This window comes from Echinops telfairi, unplaced genomic scaffold, assembly GCF_000313985.2.
Source record: "Echinops telfairi isolate 266 unplaced genomic scaffold, ASM31398v2 ScPeMD7_7475;HRSCAF=8513, whole genome shotgun sequence".
In the NCBI taxonomy this organism is placed as follows: Eukaryota; Metazoa; Chordata; class Mammalia; order Afrosoricida; family Tenrecidae; genus Echinops; species Echinops telfairi.
This window is the reverse complement of record NW_022111379.1, coordinates 3,630,246-3,644,631: the sequence shown is the minus strand read 5'-3', so window position 1 is coordinate 3,644,631 and position 14,386 is coordinate 3,630,246. Positions and strand designations below refer to the sequence as shown.

General features: G+C 51.1%; 1 protein-coding gene across 1 annotated transcript in view; it reads left to right on the top strand.

Moving 5' to 3' along the window:
* Positions 1–14,386, top strand: part of ITGA11 (integrin subunit alpha 11) — a 121,054-nt gene that overhangs the window by 22,287 nt on the left and 84,381 nt on the right. Inside the window, exon 2 of the mRNA XM_004711943.2 lies at positions 6,381–6,492. Coding sequence (XP_004712000.1) covers positions 6,381–6,492 — 112 coding nt within the window. The remainder of the gene's footprint in view (positions 1–6,380; positions 6,493–14,386) is intronic.

Below are 14,386 nucleotides of genomic sequence, written 5' to 3'. Positions count from 1 at the left end.
TCTCACTTTATAGGTTATATAAAGGGAAACTGAGGCCCAGCCAGGGAAAGTATCTTGTTCAAGGTCAGATGGTGGCAGAGCCTAGGAGAGGATAAATCAAGTCTCCCAATATGCAGCCTAGTTCTGTTTGCCCTGCAGTCCTAGCTCACAGAAGGTGGGCACTGTACACCAATGCCCCCCTTCTAGAACCAGCTGTTCCAGCAACACACACACGGTCCTAAAGTCAGAAGCCCATCCTCTGGGTCTCGGACCTTGGCATTCTGCTCTCTGGCCATTCTCCCTCCAAGAGGACCGTGGCTCCTGTTCTCAGAAGACTCCAGGGAGATCAAACCCTGCCGTGCTGAGGCCTGTAGTTGTGTACTCAGGCGGCAGTGTGCATATTCTGGGAGCCATCGCTGCCTAAATGAGAGGGGACTGCAGGGAGCCTGCATGCCCCTTGCCCACCTGGCCCATCCTGACTGCGGTTCTAGCAGCACACATCCAGCTTTGGGCTGGGCTGGGCTTTCCAAGGAAAGGTGACGACATTCTGGCCCCCGCCAAGGCCTCCATTTCACTGACATCTGGGTGTGCCTGGAAGGGCCAGCCAGGGAAAGCGGGCCCTCCCACCAACACCCCAGGACTCCAGCAAGGAGAACAGGAGCTGGGACCTGGGTAATGGAGCGCAGTAGATGACAGTTGTCTTTAATCCTTCCCTTTGCCTGGGAAATGCAAAGCGTTATCATTTTTCTGCCTGGAGATTTCCTTTAGTAAATGTGTTTGGCTCAGCCCAGTATTAAGATGAGTTCACGTTCCTCCACGCTGACTGGTCTTGGATCCTACATTGTTTGCTGAGACTGAAGACATGCTCACGTGCCAACAATTGCAAGTTGGCTTTGCGTTTTCCCAAGACAGCCTTGCTGACATGTGCCTTACATGTCAGAGGAATGAACATTCTCACGTGACCCTGCACGGACACGCAGTCAAGTTAGTGACACAGCTGGAGCGAGCGCCCGCGCCACCCGACCCCGGTGGTCCCCAGTTCTTTCAACTTCGCTTCTGGCTCTTTGCAATCACAAACAAGTCTGTGGGTCCAGCCAACTGTAGTTTCCTCGTTACGGGCTGAATCGTGCTACTTGTTGAAGTCCTGACTCTCGGCACCTGTGAATACGACCTTGTTGAGAATCAGGTCTTTAAAGCTGTCAGCACTTCATTTTCCAGAATGGTGTGAGTCCTAATCCAATTTGAGCGATGTCCGCGCGAAAGAAGAGAAGATGCGCAGAGTCAGCAGGCAGGTAACCGTGTGAAAGTACAGGCCTAGGAGTTCGACGGGGATCAGACTGGAAGGAGCCCTGCTGGTGTAGTGCTTGTGAGTCGAGCTGTTAGCCACAAAATCAGCAGTTCAAAACCACCAGTCACTCCTTGGAAGAAATATAGGGCTTTCTACTCCTGTAAGGAGCCTTTGCCTTGAAAACACTTGGGGGCAATTCTACCTTGTCCTGTATAGTCACTGTGGGCCAGCATCAACTCAATGCAGTGAGTTTCGATTTGGGGGATCAAACCGGAAGAGGAAAACACATATCTTCCCAAAGCCTTTACAGCAAGTATGGCCCTGTAGATGCCATGAATTTGGACTTCTAGCCTCCAGAACTCTGCTATAACAAATGCCTATTCTTTTAAGAGATCCACTTTGTAGCATTTGATACAGCAATTCTAGGGGCATGAAGACACTCTTGAACCCCAAAGTCATACCCTCCCCGACTTGGAGGCATGCTTACCCAACGTGGAGCCTGGAGGCCTTCGCCTCCAAAACGGAAGCTCAGCATTGATTCCAGGACTGTGTTGGTGGTGGTAGGGATGGCGGGCCATCAAGGGGTTCGGCTGCAGAGTAGGGTCCAGGGACTGAGGGGTCCCTACTGATGCTCAAGTTCACTGATGCTATTTCCATGCCTTTTAAAAAGGGCAGATTGGAGGTTCTGGGAAGGAAGCAGGAGGTGATGTAACGTTGGCCATGGTCCACGAGAGAGCAGCCCAGGAACTGTGGCTTTTTCTCCTCTGTCATCAAAGTCAAGGGCAGAATGATGGCGCGCGGCCCAGCGCCTCTGAAACCGGCCTGTTGATTCCCTTCAAAAACAACTTTGTTTTGTGTCATTGCTGCCAGAGATCTTGTCGGGAGCTGGGGCCCAAGTGGTGATGGGTTTGCATCATTTTTAGGAAATCCACTCTCTGGTTGGTTCGGTTTGGTCAGAAGCAAATGCAGACTCAGGGGAAGAAACCAGCACTTAGTAACTTAATGCTCCGGTGTTGGGGGTTTCTGTCCTCCGCCTGTGGTCAGATGGTCTAATCCTGCCCCTAGTGACGCTGGAGATGGGGGTGGGGGCGATCAGGAGAGGAGGCAGAACAAGACCTTGGCAGAGCCCCAGGTATGGGTACCTCCCTGTGCCCGGGGGCAGGAGTCCAGCCTGTGCCCTTTCTCAACTGCTTGTCCCAGCTGGAACCCAAAGGCAGAGCAGGTGGTACCTGAGAACAGGGGGACCCCTTTCCTGAAAAGAATATCTCTGACCTCCCAGAGATGGATGGGACCACATTGCTCCAGAACCCCAAGCTATTTGCACGTGGACTTGCTCTAATCTGCTCCCAACTGGGTGACCTAGAGAAAGTTAGTTACCTTTGCACAGACAGGATGGTGTCGGAGGGAGGTCTTATTTAAGCCAGCTCAGTGGGCAGCTGGGTAGAATTTTACACACACGGTTTGCCATCATGTAGATTCCAACTCACGGAGATGCCCGACTTACGGCGGTGCCATGTGTGTGTCCCAGTAGACTTGGGCTCCAGAGGGCTTTCAGAAGTACGTCAGCAGGTCTTTCTTCCAAAGTGCCTTTGGGTGGAATTGAACCTCCAATCTTTCAGTGAGCAGTGGACCATAGGGTCTCCTAAGACAGACAGAATAGTGTCTGGAATATATTGATGCTTTTCAAAAAAGGCCTTTCTCCCCCCTTTTTTTTCCACTGAGAGGAGAAAGGACCCCACCCCAAGGAGAGCCCTGGTCTCTAATCATACTGTGAACCAACATCTACTGACCACGAGCAGTGAGCTATGGGGTTGCCGAGTTGGAACTGACTTGACGGCAGTGGGTTTGGGGATGCAGAGTGAGGCAAGGACACTGGGAGAACATGCCAGCTGCCGTGTGGCAGGAAAGACACCTGGGATGTGTGCTAAGTGCAAGTGCTCTGTGGGGAGTCAAGAGCGTCAGCGGCGGGAGGCGCCGAGAGTGGCACTGGCGGTGATAAGGTAGCATGGAACCAGACTGGAATGACAGGAGGGGGGCTGGGCGAGGCATTGGGGGGCGCATTGCAGGGAGAGGGAACAGCCACAGCCAAGCCACGGAGAAGATGGCGCATTTGGCAGAAGCAGCAGGAGGGGAGTAGGCCTGGAGCAGAGGGTCTGAAACGGGCGGCGGCCATGGGGTCAGATCACCGAACCTTACAGACCGCCCCCCTACAAAGTTGGACTTTGATTCTGAAGGCCGTGGGAAACCAGTAGGTGGGTGTGGAAGCTCACGGGGTCTGAGAGACTTGAAAAGGCGTCTGGCGGTGGTAGAGAGCGCAGGCGTGGAGGAGACCCCGAGACATCAGTCCTGGCTTCAGCTGGCCAGGAGCTGTGGGGGGTCTGCATCTTCCAACAGTGAGAACAAGCCTTCCTCTCCCCAGGCTAGGTCAGACAGAAGAGGGAGGGCCTTGTCCCCGGGGGCACCAGGGAGCCAGGTAAAGCACCACCACCCCCCAAACAGGGAGGAGGGGGGGAGGGATGTACGTGTTTCTGGGACAGATTTGGAGAGAGGGTGAGTTCCCCCATTAGCAAGTCCATTCTGTGGCGCTTCTCTGCCCAGCAGCCTGCCAGCACGCACAGGTGGCGCCTGGTCTCGCTCACCTCTGTGGTCGGCCCTCCCTGGTCAGGGCCCAGTGCTGCTTCATCTCCTGAGGCTACCTGCTGCCCAGACTGGCACTCCACTCCAGCTGAGCAAGTACTCATGGTGACTCGCCTCTTCTCCCACCCACTGCAGGGCTGTCACCCAACCTTCACAGGGCTGAACTGTGACGGCGGGGCAGCCTGCCCTGTACCTCCTGCAGGTGGTGTCCAGGGGAGAGCACCACTCTACCCACTGAGCCCAGGTTTGAGCTCAGAGCCTTTCTGATCTCAGTGCCCTGGGCAGCACATATCATCAATCAGCCGGGCAGGACAGGACAACACCCACCTAACTTCACTACAGGCTTCCCATTCTGCCTTTGAGAACTCTGAGTCTGTGATTCTCCTGGTAGAATTTGGGGACAAGCAGCTGTGGACATACTGGTTTACCCCCTGGGCTGCTAGCCACAAGGTCAAGGTTTGAGCCCACCAGCCGTTCTTCGAGGAGAAGAGGAGGCTGTCTGCTCCCGTAAAGATGTACAGTCTCAGAACCCTAAAGGGGCAGGTCTGTTCTGCCCTGCAGGAGGCCTGGGGTCAAGATTGACGCAATGACAATGAGTTGTTGTTGGGTTTGAGGGGATTTATATATATCCATTTTCAAGGAGCCCTAGTGGCATAATAAGTTACGGGTTATATTACTAACTGCAAGGTCAGCAGTTCGAATACATCAGCTGCCCCGTGGGAGACAGATGAGGCTCTCTGCTCCCGTGAAGATTTATAGCCTTGGAAATGCACAGAGGTGGTGTGACTCTGTCCTGGAGGGTCACTAGGAGTCAGATTCCACCTGATGGCTAGAAGTTGAGTATACGTTTGAAGGACAAATAATGCTGGTGTGGACGAAGCCACTTGTCTCTGGATGACGGGTCCCATTCAAGGAGGCGCACAGAGCGCTCCTCTGAACACTCAGACCGGAGGTCAGGGCTCAGGAGAAGGGTGGCGGGTGCTCGCCTCAATTCAGGACTGGATCCTGACTCTGGCAGCCAGGTCAGTCAGCCCTCGGACCCTCTGCTATCATGAAGAGTAATAACCCTGGACACCATTGTCTCAGGGCTACAGAGCAGTCCTGGAGGTCAAAGGATAACACAGACACAAGAATGCTCTTTGAAGTCTGTCAAGTACCCTTATAGTATGAAGTGATTGAAGTCCTGTTGTGCTGATAGATTCTCACACATCGGAAACTTTGGCCTCAGAGGAAGATCTCACCCCTTAGGTCTCATGAATCCTCATGAGTTTGGTGACCACGTGAGTGGTGAAAGCCGGTGGGATGGGGCGTCTTCAGGCCAGGAGGCCAGGCATGCCCTGACAGTGCCTGTGGAGGAAAGCATGCTTGTTCCAGTGCCGTCACTGACTCGCTGTTGGTCCCCGGATGAGCCGCACAGCCTCTCTCTGGGGCCGGTCCCGGGTTCGCCCAGTATGGGTGGGCTTTGCTGGCTCTCCCACGCCCTGTGAAGGGAAACGAGAGCCAGAGACTCAAGCTCATGCCAATGAGAGTGGTTGCTTCCTGTGCCCTGGCACACTGATGCCACGAGGGGTGGCTTGTGGCTCAACAGAAACTTCCCAGTGTCTGGCTGGCTGTCATGTGACTCCAGGGTTCCAGAACCTTCTCTCGACTCTGCTCAGCCCTCCCATTGTACAGCAGCCCCGGCTAGAGCCAGACAGAGCTTGGCAAACTGATGCCAAAGAAACCACCATTGCTATCCCCAGCAGCCTGGGAAGCAGGCGCCCCTTGCACTAACTCTAGCAGGCAGGGGTGAGAGCGTGGGGGCAGAGGAGAGGAAAGAGAGGAGGACCAGGAGACACAGGAGAGGACAAGTGGAGGACAGCAAGATGGAGAGGGAGAGGGTCAGGTGCTGCTGAGGGCCCACGCGGAGCCAGCCCTTGCAGTAAGACAGAGAGAGTGTCCAAGGCCCCCTGGGTCACAAGAAGGGCCAGACCTCAGCATAGCTCCTCAAGAGGCCAAAAGGGGTTCCGGTGACCTCTGTGTGGCTGGCAGCTCCTGCAGGTCACTTCATCTGCATCCAGCGTCTGTGTCTGACTGTCCCTCAAACTGTGGGCTCTCCCAGATGGGCGGCAGTGTCTTCCTGCTCAGGGTGGCTGCCATTTCTGCCCCGTCAGACAGAGGGATCTTCAAGGTCAGGGGCTAGGGCTCTTCTGTCTGCTGTGCTTCATTAGGGCGTAGGCCGTTTCTCCCTCCGAGAGCAGGAATGCTTGGGAAGAGGCGCTGTGGCTCTCATTTCTGCTTCCCCTCTCTGACTGTGGGCTCTGGGGCAGAGGCTGTGCCAGCCACCTCTTACAAGGACTCTCCGGGAGTAGAAGGACAAAAGCCGCCTGCAGTCAGACCCTCTGGAGCAGGTGACCTGCGAGTGGGGCCGGTGCGCCCTTGGGATCTGTGGTACCTCACCCACCTGACCCCCATCTCTCCTCCCTCCCCACGCCAGGATTCACAGACACTTTCAACATGGACACCAGGAGGCCCCGAGTCATCACTGGCCCCAGGACCGCCTTCTTTGGCTACACAGTGCATCAGCATGACATCAGTGGCAAGAAGTGGTGAGTGAGAACCGCTGTCCCCTCTCCTGTCCCCACCCTCTGACCTCAGCCCAGCACCTGCCCACACTGGTCCTCCTAGCTGCCCCTCCCATTTCCGGTCATCTGACTATGGTCCCAACAGGTCAAGGCCACCCAAGATGTGCCTTTGACTATGGACCCTTCAGTGCTCACGTTCTCGGGCCCTCAACCTGCTCATCTGTGAAATGGGAGGAACAGCCCTGCAGTCTCTGGGTCAGGCGAGAGTGAGGATGGCAGAGTTCTGGGCCCAAGAATGATCACTCCTTCCCCTCTCAGAGCCACGGTGTCCCTGTCTCGGCACGGGGGCAGCATGGCCAGCTCTGCCAGTGTCTGAAGGGGGAGAGGTGAGAGTGCTCACAAGTTGAAACACAAGTACTGAGGGAGCAAAGAGAAAGGGGAGCCTGGCCGAAGGAAGGGGGTCGGGCTGGGAAGAACCCACAGATTACTCAAGAAGAGAGAAGGTTCCACTGTTGTTTGTATGGCTGTTACTATTAAGGAATCTCTCACTTAATAGCATGTCACTCACCCTTTCCAGTGTGGTAGGAGAAAGGTGTGCCTTTCTACTCCCATAAAGAGTTAAGAGTTTTGGGGAACCCACAGGGACACCTCTTCTCTGTCCCGTAGCATCAATAGAAGTCATAAAAACTCAATGGCAGTGAGCTTGGTTTTTGTACATTCACGCATATCACAAGAATCAAATCCGGCTAGACCAGAGGATGTACACTGGTACAGATAGGAACTGGAAACACAGGGAATCCAGGGCAGATGATCCCTTCAGGACCAGTGGTGAGAGTGGCGATACCAGGAGGGTGGAAGGAGGGTGGGGTAGAAAGGGGGAACCGATTACAGGGATCTACATATAACCTCCTCCCTGGGGGATGGGCAACAGAAAAGTGGGTGAAGGAAGACATCGGACAATGTAAGATATGACAAAATAATAATTTATAAACTATCAAGGGTTCATGAGGGAGGGGGCAGTGAGGATGGAGGGTGGGAAATGAGCTGATGCAAGGGGCTTAAGTGGAGAGTAAATGCTTTGAGAATGATGAGGGCAGCAGATGTACAAATGCACTTTACACAATTGATGTATGGATTGTGATGAGTTGTATGAGCCCCCGATAAAATGATTTGAAAAAAGAATCACCACAAACCCATTTTAGAACATTTTCATTACCCCAATAAGCTCCTCATTCGTGTTTGCGGTCTGCCCCACCCCACCCCGTCCCTCTGGCACCGGCAGGAAGGCATGCGTGGGATGTTCTGGTTCTTCAGACGCCCTTGAGAGACCCCAGGAGTCTCTTTCCCTTCTTCAAAGATACCATCTGTTGCTTCACAGTCTTATTTTTCCCAAACAAGGTAGCGTTCACAGGCCTAGGGTTAGAAGTTCAGGATATCTTTTAGGGAGACACAATTCAATCCAGAATTGCTATGCAATCCATGAAAGGTAGGATTGTTGTACTACAGGGTAGATTTTAGCTTCCCTTCAGTCGTAACGGTGAATAATTTTATAAAAGTGGTTTTCCCATGTAAGAGCATTCCAGTTGCTCCATGTCTTCACTGACACTTGATAATATCAACCTTTTCTCATTTTAGACATTTCAGCAGGGTTGAGTTTGATGTATCTTTTTCTGGTGACCATAGTACGGAAGTTTCTTGGCCATTTTGATATGGTTTCTTGTTAAGTGTCTTCTTAAGTCTTTTGCTCATTTCTCAATGGGTTTTGTTCTTTTTTGATTTCTAGAACGTAGAAAATATATTCTGTTACAAGTCCTTTGTCAGACTGAGGTATTGCAAATACAGTGTCTCCTCCCAGTCTTTTCCATTTCCTAATAGTGTCTTTTAATGAGCAGAAGTTCTTGGCTTTCAAGAAGTCCAATTTTGCAACTGTGTTTTACGGCTACTATGTATGGCAGTGTGTTGCTTGCTTTCCAAACATTTGGAGGGGTTTTGTTTTGGTTTGGTTTCTTTCAGTTATTCACTGCTGGTGTGTTTTCGTGTGCTTCCATGGTGCTGTCTGCTCCCATGAAGATCTGCAGCCTTGGAAATCTATTCTGTCCTACAGGCTCATGATGAGCCAGCATCAGCCCAGTGGCAAATTTGGTTTGATCTTTTATATCTTCATCCATCCTTTTGCTTTCCACTTTCTAAGTTTAAAGTGTGCCTCATTGAAGCGGCATAGAGTGAGTTATTTGGTTTTTAATCCTTACCTTTGACTGGATAATTACACCGAGTGTAGCAACTGGTACCAGGAGGTTGAAGTGTACCATTTTGCTATGTGGGCCCTGTATGTCCCATTTATCTCTGGGTTGTTCTTTGTTGTGAGGTATGGGAAGTGTCCCTTTATTTCTCCTTTCTATCTTCCTTTTCAACTATTCAACTATTCTGTATTATTCTGGTTTTTCACTGGCTTTTTTTTAGTTGTACCCCCTTTTATTGACATTTTCATATTTACCCTAGAAATTAAAATATGCATTTTTGGTTTATTACAATCTACATTCAATTACTACTTTTGCCACATCCTAAACAACACAAGTACCTTATGACGTTTAATTCCAATTCCGGTTCCAGTTTATTTCCAGTTCCATTCTTTGTGTTGCTTTTACCATAAATCTGACCTTTAAAGGTGTCGTGAATTTAGAGCATCAGTATTTACTTCTATCTATCCATCTAGTTGCCCTCTCTGGTTGTCTATTTTTTTTCATATATCTCTGTGTTTTCGTTTGAAATAATTTTCCTTTAGCCAGAGAACCCTATTTAGTATTTCTTGCAGTGCAGGTCTGCCGACAATGGTTATGCCTTCAGAGGGTGTGTGTGTGTGGTGGGGGATGTTGTGTGTTGTGTGTTGTGTGCCTGGAAATAGCTCCATCTCACCTTAATTTTTGGAGTATATTTTCACTAGGTACAGAATAGCCATCTGGAACGTCATTCGATGACATTGTAATTAAGTCTTCTGGCTTGATGGCTTTATTGAGATGCCAGCTTTATTGTTGTTCCTTTGATATAATATGTCATTTTCCCTGTTTCGCTTTCTTCCTTATTATCTCCAACCTCAGTTTGACTATAATGTACCTGAGTGAAATTTTCTTTGTATTTGTTCTTCTTAGGATTTCCTAAAACGTTAATATCTGGTTGGTGTCTTTCATCAGATATAGAAAGCTTCTACCTTTTTTAAATTTTTCAAATCTAATTTTTGCGTCATTCTTTCTTTCTTGTCTCAGACTCCCACTGAGTGTGCGTTAGGTCATTACACCATGGTCCTCGTATCCCTGTTGTGTTTTTTATTTCGCTTGTTCATTTCTATGCTTCAACTTAGACATTTTCTATTGATTGTCTCCAAGTTCATTAATGCTGTATTTGGCTTTATCAGGTATGCAGTTAAACCCACCCAATATATTCTAATGCAGATAGTTTATTTTGAAGTTCTTCATTTTATTTGATTCTTTTTTATATAAATTCTAATTTTATATATATATATAATTCTAATTTTGTGTTAAAATGGATATATAAATTCTAATTTTTATATATAAAATTCTAATTTTGTGTTAAATATATTTCTACATCTTTTACTCTGTTTTCTTTAATAATAATACTTATTTTGAAGTCTTTGTTTGCTAACTGATATATGGATCACTCTGCGCCTGCTTCCATTGATAATTTTATCTCATGGTTATAAGTCACTTCTTCCTGATCTCTGATGATTTAGCAATTTTTCTCTACTACACTGGACATGGTGGGTTTTCCGCGCTCTGTGTTATGGGACCATCCTGAAATTATGTTAAAAGGTGTACGTATAAGCTGCTAAATCACTGGTGACCTCAATCACCTAAGTTTTATCAATGCTTGGTTTGGGTCATGGCTAGGGTAGGTCTAATCCCATTTTGCCCTTACTCCTAGAATATCGTCCCTGTTCATAAGGTCTAGATTTTCTGGGGTCCACTGAGAGCCCAGAGTCTTCACTCTGGCTGAGCTTGACCCCAGCGTCTCCCTAGGTAGCCTCTAAAATCTCTGATCTCCGGGGCTGTTTTCTGATAGACCCTCCAAAATCTCATATTCTGCGTACTCAGCTCAGGAGCCAACCAAAGACCTGAAGGGGACTGTTAGCAGATTTTTCAGGGGGGTGTGCGCACGAGGGGAGGGGTTGCTTATTTCTCTTAGGCTCTCTCTTTTCTAGTACCCTGCCAACCCAACCCAAGATCCTAGCCAGCTTTTTAGCTCCAATCACTGCTCCCTCCACCCAGCAAGATGGCCACTCCCTGTTTTGGACTCTATTTCCCGGGGTGCTCCGGGGAGGACAGTGCCCTGGGAGAGAAATCTGAGCTGCACGTGGGGGTGGCAGTTTCTGCGCCCACGTGCTGCCAGGGATTGAGTTCTGCATTCATCGATACCCAGTGTGTGAAAACGGTGGCTTCATAGATTTTGTCTAGCTTTTATTAGGGTGTAAAGCTAGAATTAAGAAGTCTCTTGAATACTCTTTTTATCAATTTATAGACCACTTGCTCTGCGAGACTTTCTCTCACCACCCTCCCATCAATTGGCTGTCCCCCAAATTTCCGTATTTCTATTTCCATGTCACTTATTATCCTGGGTAGTAATTCCCTGTTTTACTATGTTTCTTCTTAAAGGTAGGGTGGTCGTCTGTGCTATCAAATAGCTGTACTTTGAAAGGCTGAATGAATGCTGGGTCCTCTCCCAGTCAGCCCAGACATTGTGCACAACATTGCTGTTCTGCCAGTGGCACGCCTGGTTAAGGTGGAGTCGCACAGTTTGTTCCTTGATTCAATTTCTTTTGAGCAATAGTTGTTTATTAAACATCTGTTAATACATTTTACTAGACTCTGCAAAATATTGGTATGAGAACGACATGGTCTCACTTTCAAGTAGCTCCCAGACCCATGGGGAGGCAACACTAATGTCCTTGCAATAATTAAAAAGAGATACAAAATGAAGGGTGGCCTAGTGTTAATGATGTTCATCTTTGTAAGGCCTCTCTCTCCATGAAGCCTTCTGGAGCCTTCTCATAGTCTAATCACCCTTCCCGGGTCCTCTCTCCAATAACCCATAGGACTTCAGGTCTTGGGTTGGGGCCACTTGGATCCGTAACCAATAGGCCCATGGCTTCTATTGAGAACCATCTCTCAGAAGCCTGAGAGCAGCCCCCGGAGTGTCTTGCTCCCAGCAGAAGCTCAGCTAGAGTTGGGAAGGAGAAATCCCTGTGCCGGGAGTCTCCGGGAGGGTCTCTTCGAAGAGAGCACGTGAACAGAGTCTGGAAGGCTTGGCTGAGAAGAGCAGAGAGAAGGGGCAGGGACACTCCGGAGTAGAGAGCTCGTGCTACAAGATACACGGTCGACGCTCTGCGGCCACTTGGCTTCATTATGTTCGCTGCCACCACTGGGCTGAGAGAAACAAGCAGAAAGAGGCTGTGGTGCTCCCTAGAGCCAAGGAGCCCGTTAAGAATGGATGGAGCACACCGGACCTTTCAGGAATCCCTGTCCCCACTTGCATGGCCCCCACAGCACAGCCTGCTGGATGGCTCCCCTTTCTACTCCCTGCCCCAACTCTCGTTTTCTCTTACCTGTGGGCAGCATTCCAAAGGTCTTGTCTGACATCGTCCCTGGTGGCTGCTGATTTGGGGAAAAGAGAGTTTGATGCCAATGTCACTGGGGGTCAGCTGGCTGACTGTGATGCACAACCTCAGTGGTGTGTGTTCGGTCAGCTCCTCCGAGGGCCCTCAGAGGGACACGAGCAAGGGTGCGCAGTCACCACCACTTGAAGGAAGCTCTTCGGAGAAGCTCTCCCAACCACTCTTTGCTCAGAAGTAGAATGAGGACAGACTACGTGCCGGCCCTTGGGAGCCACGTGGCAACACTGACTGTCCAGAGTGTGGAGTGGATGGGTTTTGCCGTCCATAAAGCAGGACGTGGAAGGCTGAGTTGCTTGCGTCTTGCAACCTAAAGCCAGGCCTCGGAGATGCGGTGGAGAGGCTCTCTCTGAGTCAAGCTCTCCCATCTCCTGGGAGCAGTCAGACCTCTCACACCTTGGCCTGCAGCTCCTGGGGCTGCGGGGAGGAGCATGGGAAGGCAGGGACTCTGTTTTTACAAGGGGCTCCCAGGAGACTAGCAGGGAACCTGGGTCATCTGAGGAGCTTCATCTGCTAAGGCTGTCAGGTAGAGATGCCAGTGGAAACAGCATCACTTCCCCCCGCCACAAGTCTGTCCCCCAATACAGGTCCCATTGCCCCAGAGGAGGGTCTGCTGTCCCCCATCACAGGAACCCGCAGATTCCCCGGACTGTGATCTTGTTGGACGACAAGGGTGCCAGGACTCCGGTGTAAGTGGCCAGAGGGTGGACAGGCAGACTGGGGGTGGGCTGCCACTTTACTTTCTTCATCCTTCATCGTCTGCCCCCTGCATCCCCATCCCAGAACTCCCACTGGCCAAAGCTGACCATACGCCAAGGCGTCAGGCATCTTGATCTGCTCTCCCCGCATCTCGGTTTGAGCATCAATAACAGCACGCCCAGACACGCAGAAAGGGGAAGGGCAAGCAAATTCCCCTTGGACGGAGTGCGCTCTGCCGGCTTCCTCAGCCCTGGTTCCTTTCAGAGAAATTCCACCCACATGATTGGAATCATTAAGTCCGTTGGTCTTTTAAGGCCTTGAGTTTGCCTGGGGGTTGGGATGTCCCTGGAGCTCTAGAACCGGTCTGCAGGGGGCCTAGCAGCACCTTTGACGCCCTGCAGCGGGAAGCCCCCTGGTGCTGAGAAAAGACAGTGCTGAGCACGTGTGTTTGTCACTGAGGGTCCCATTCCTGAAGGGGGAAGTAGCCTCTCCTCTCAGCAAGCTGAGCAGCCCTCGGGGGCAGGGGACCCACGTGTGTGGGAGTGGGCACCGTGGGAGCCCGGGGGCAGCAGAGACTGGAGCTGGCAGTGGGGTTAGGTGAAGAGAGAGGGGCTTATTTGGGGGAAGGTCTCCCCTCAAGTCCCCTCAAAGGCACTGTTGGCAGACCCTACTGAACGGGTCCCCTTTGGGGCTCAATGGGCTTTGAGGACAGGGAATGAGAATGGGAAATGGCAGTGGGAAACCCCCTGGGGTTCAGGTCCAGGGCAGAAAGCAACTTCTATGAGCAGTAGGGTTGGTTGTCCCATTTTATGGGCCAGAGAATTGAGCCCCACAGAGATGACAGAATTCGGAAGTGTCCGAGCAGGCCAGGAGCACAGAGCTGCCCTACTCCCCCTGCCTCGGGGCAAGAAGCTGCTCCACGTCCAAGCTGGCCAGAAATCTGTGGTCTTCGACTGTTGAGCCCCTCACCGCCCCATTGCGCTGCAGACCTGCCTGGCTAGACTGCGGGCTGTGAGGACAGGCTGTGATGTCTAGATCACAGCCACATCCCAGGGCTCGGCACTGAGCAACCTCACATAAACACCTGCGGGAAGCAGGCGTGCGGAGCTCAGTGGGGCAGAGGAACAGAAAGCAAAGGCCGACGTCCACAGAATGCCCGTCCCAGGCAGTAAGACAACAAGGGGCAGGCAGTTCACTCGGCAGGCCTGGCGGCAGAGAGTGGGGAGAGGGTTGTTGTAGAGGAGACAGGAGTTTAGATGTGCAGAGTGGACCTGGCTGAGAAGGGTCACAGATGGAGGGAACAGCCCAGGTAAGAGTACGGAGGTGGGAAAGAAAAGGCTTAGCGAAGGAGCATAGGGCTACGTGGTTGGAGGAGAAGGTCCAGAAAGTGCAGCCATGAGGCAGAAGGTTGGGATGGGCAAGGGTGGTACCACAGATGCTCGGAACTATGAAAGCAAGGGGCGATGTCCTGGAGGCCCTGGGGAACTGTTGAAGGCCTTAGAGCAGGAGAGTGGTTCCCTGGAGTTGTAATTCTTTTTT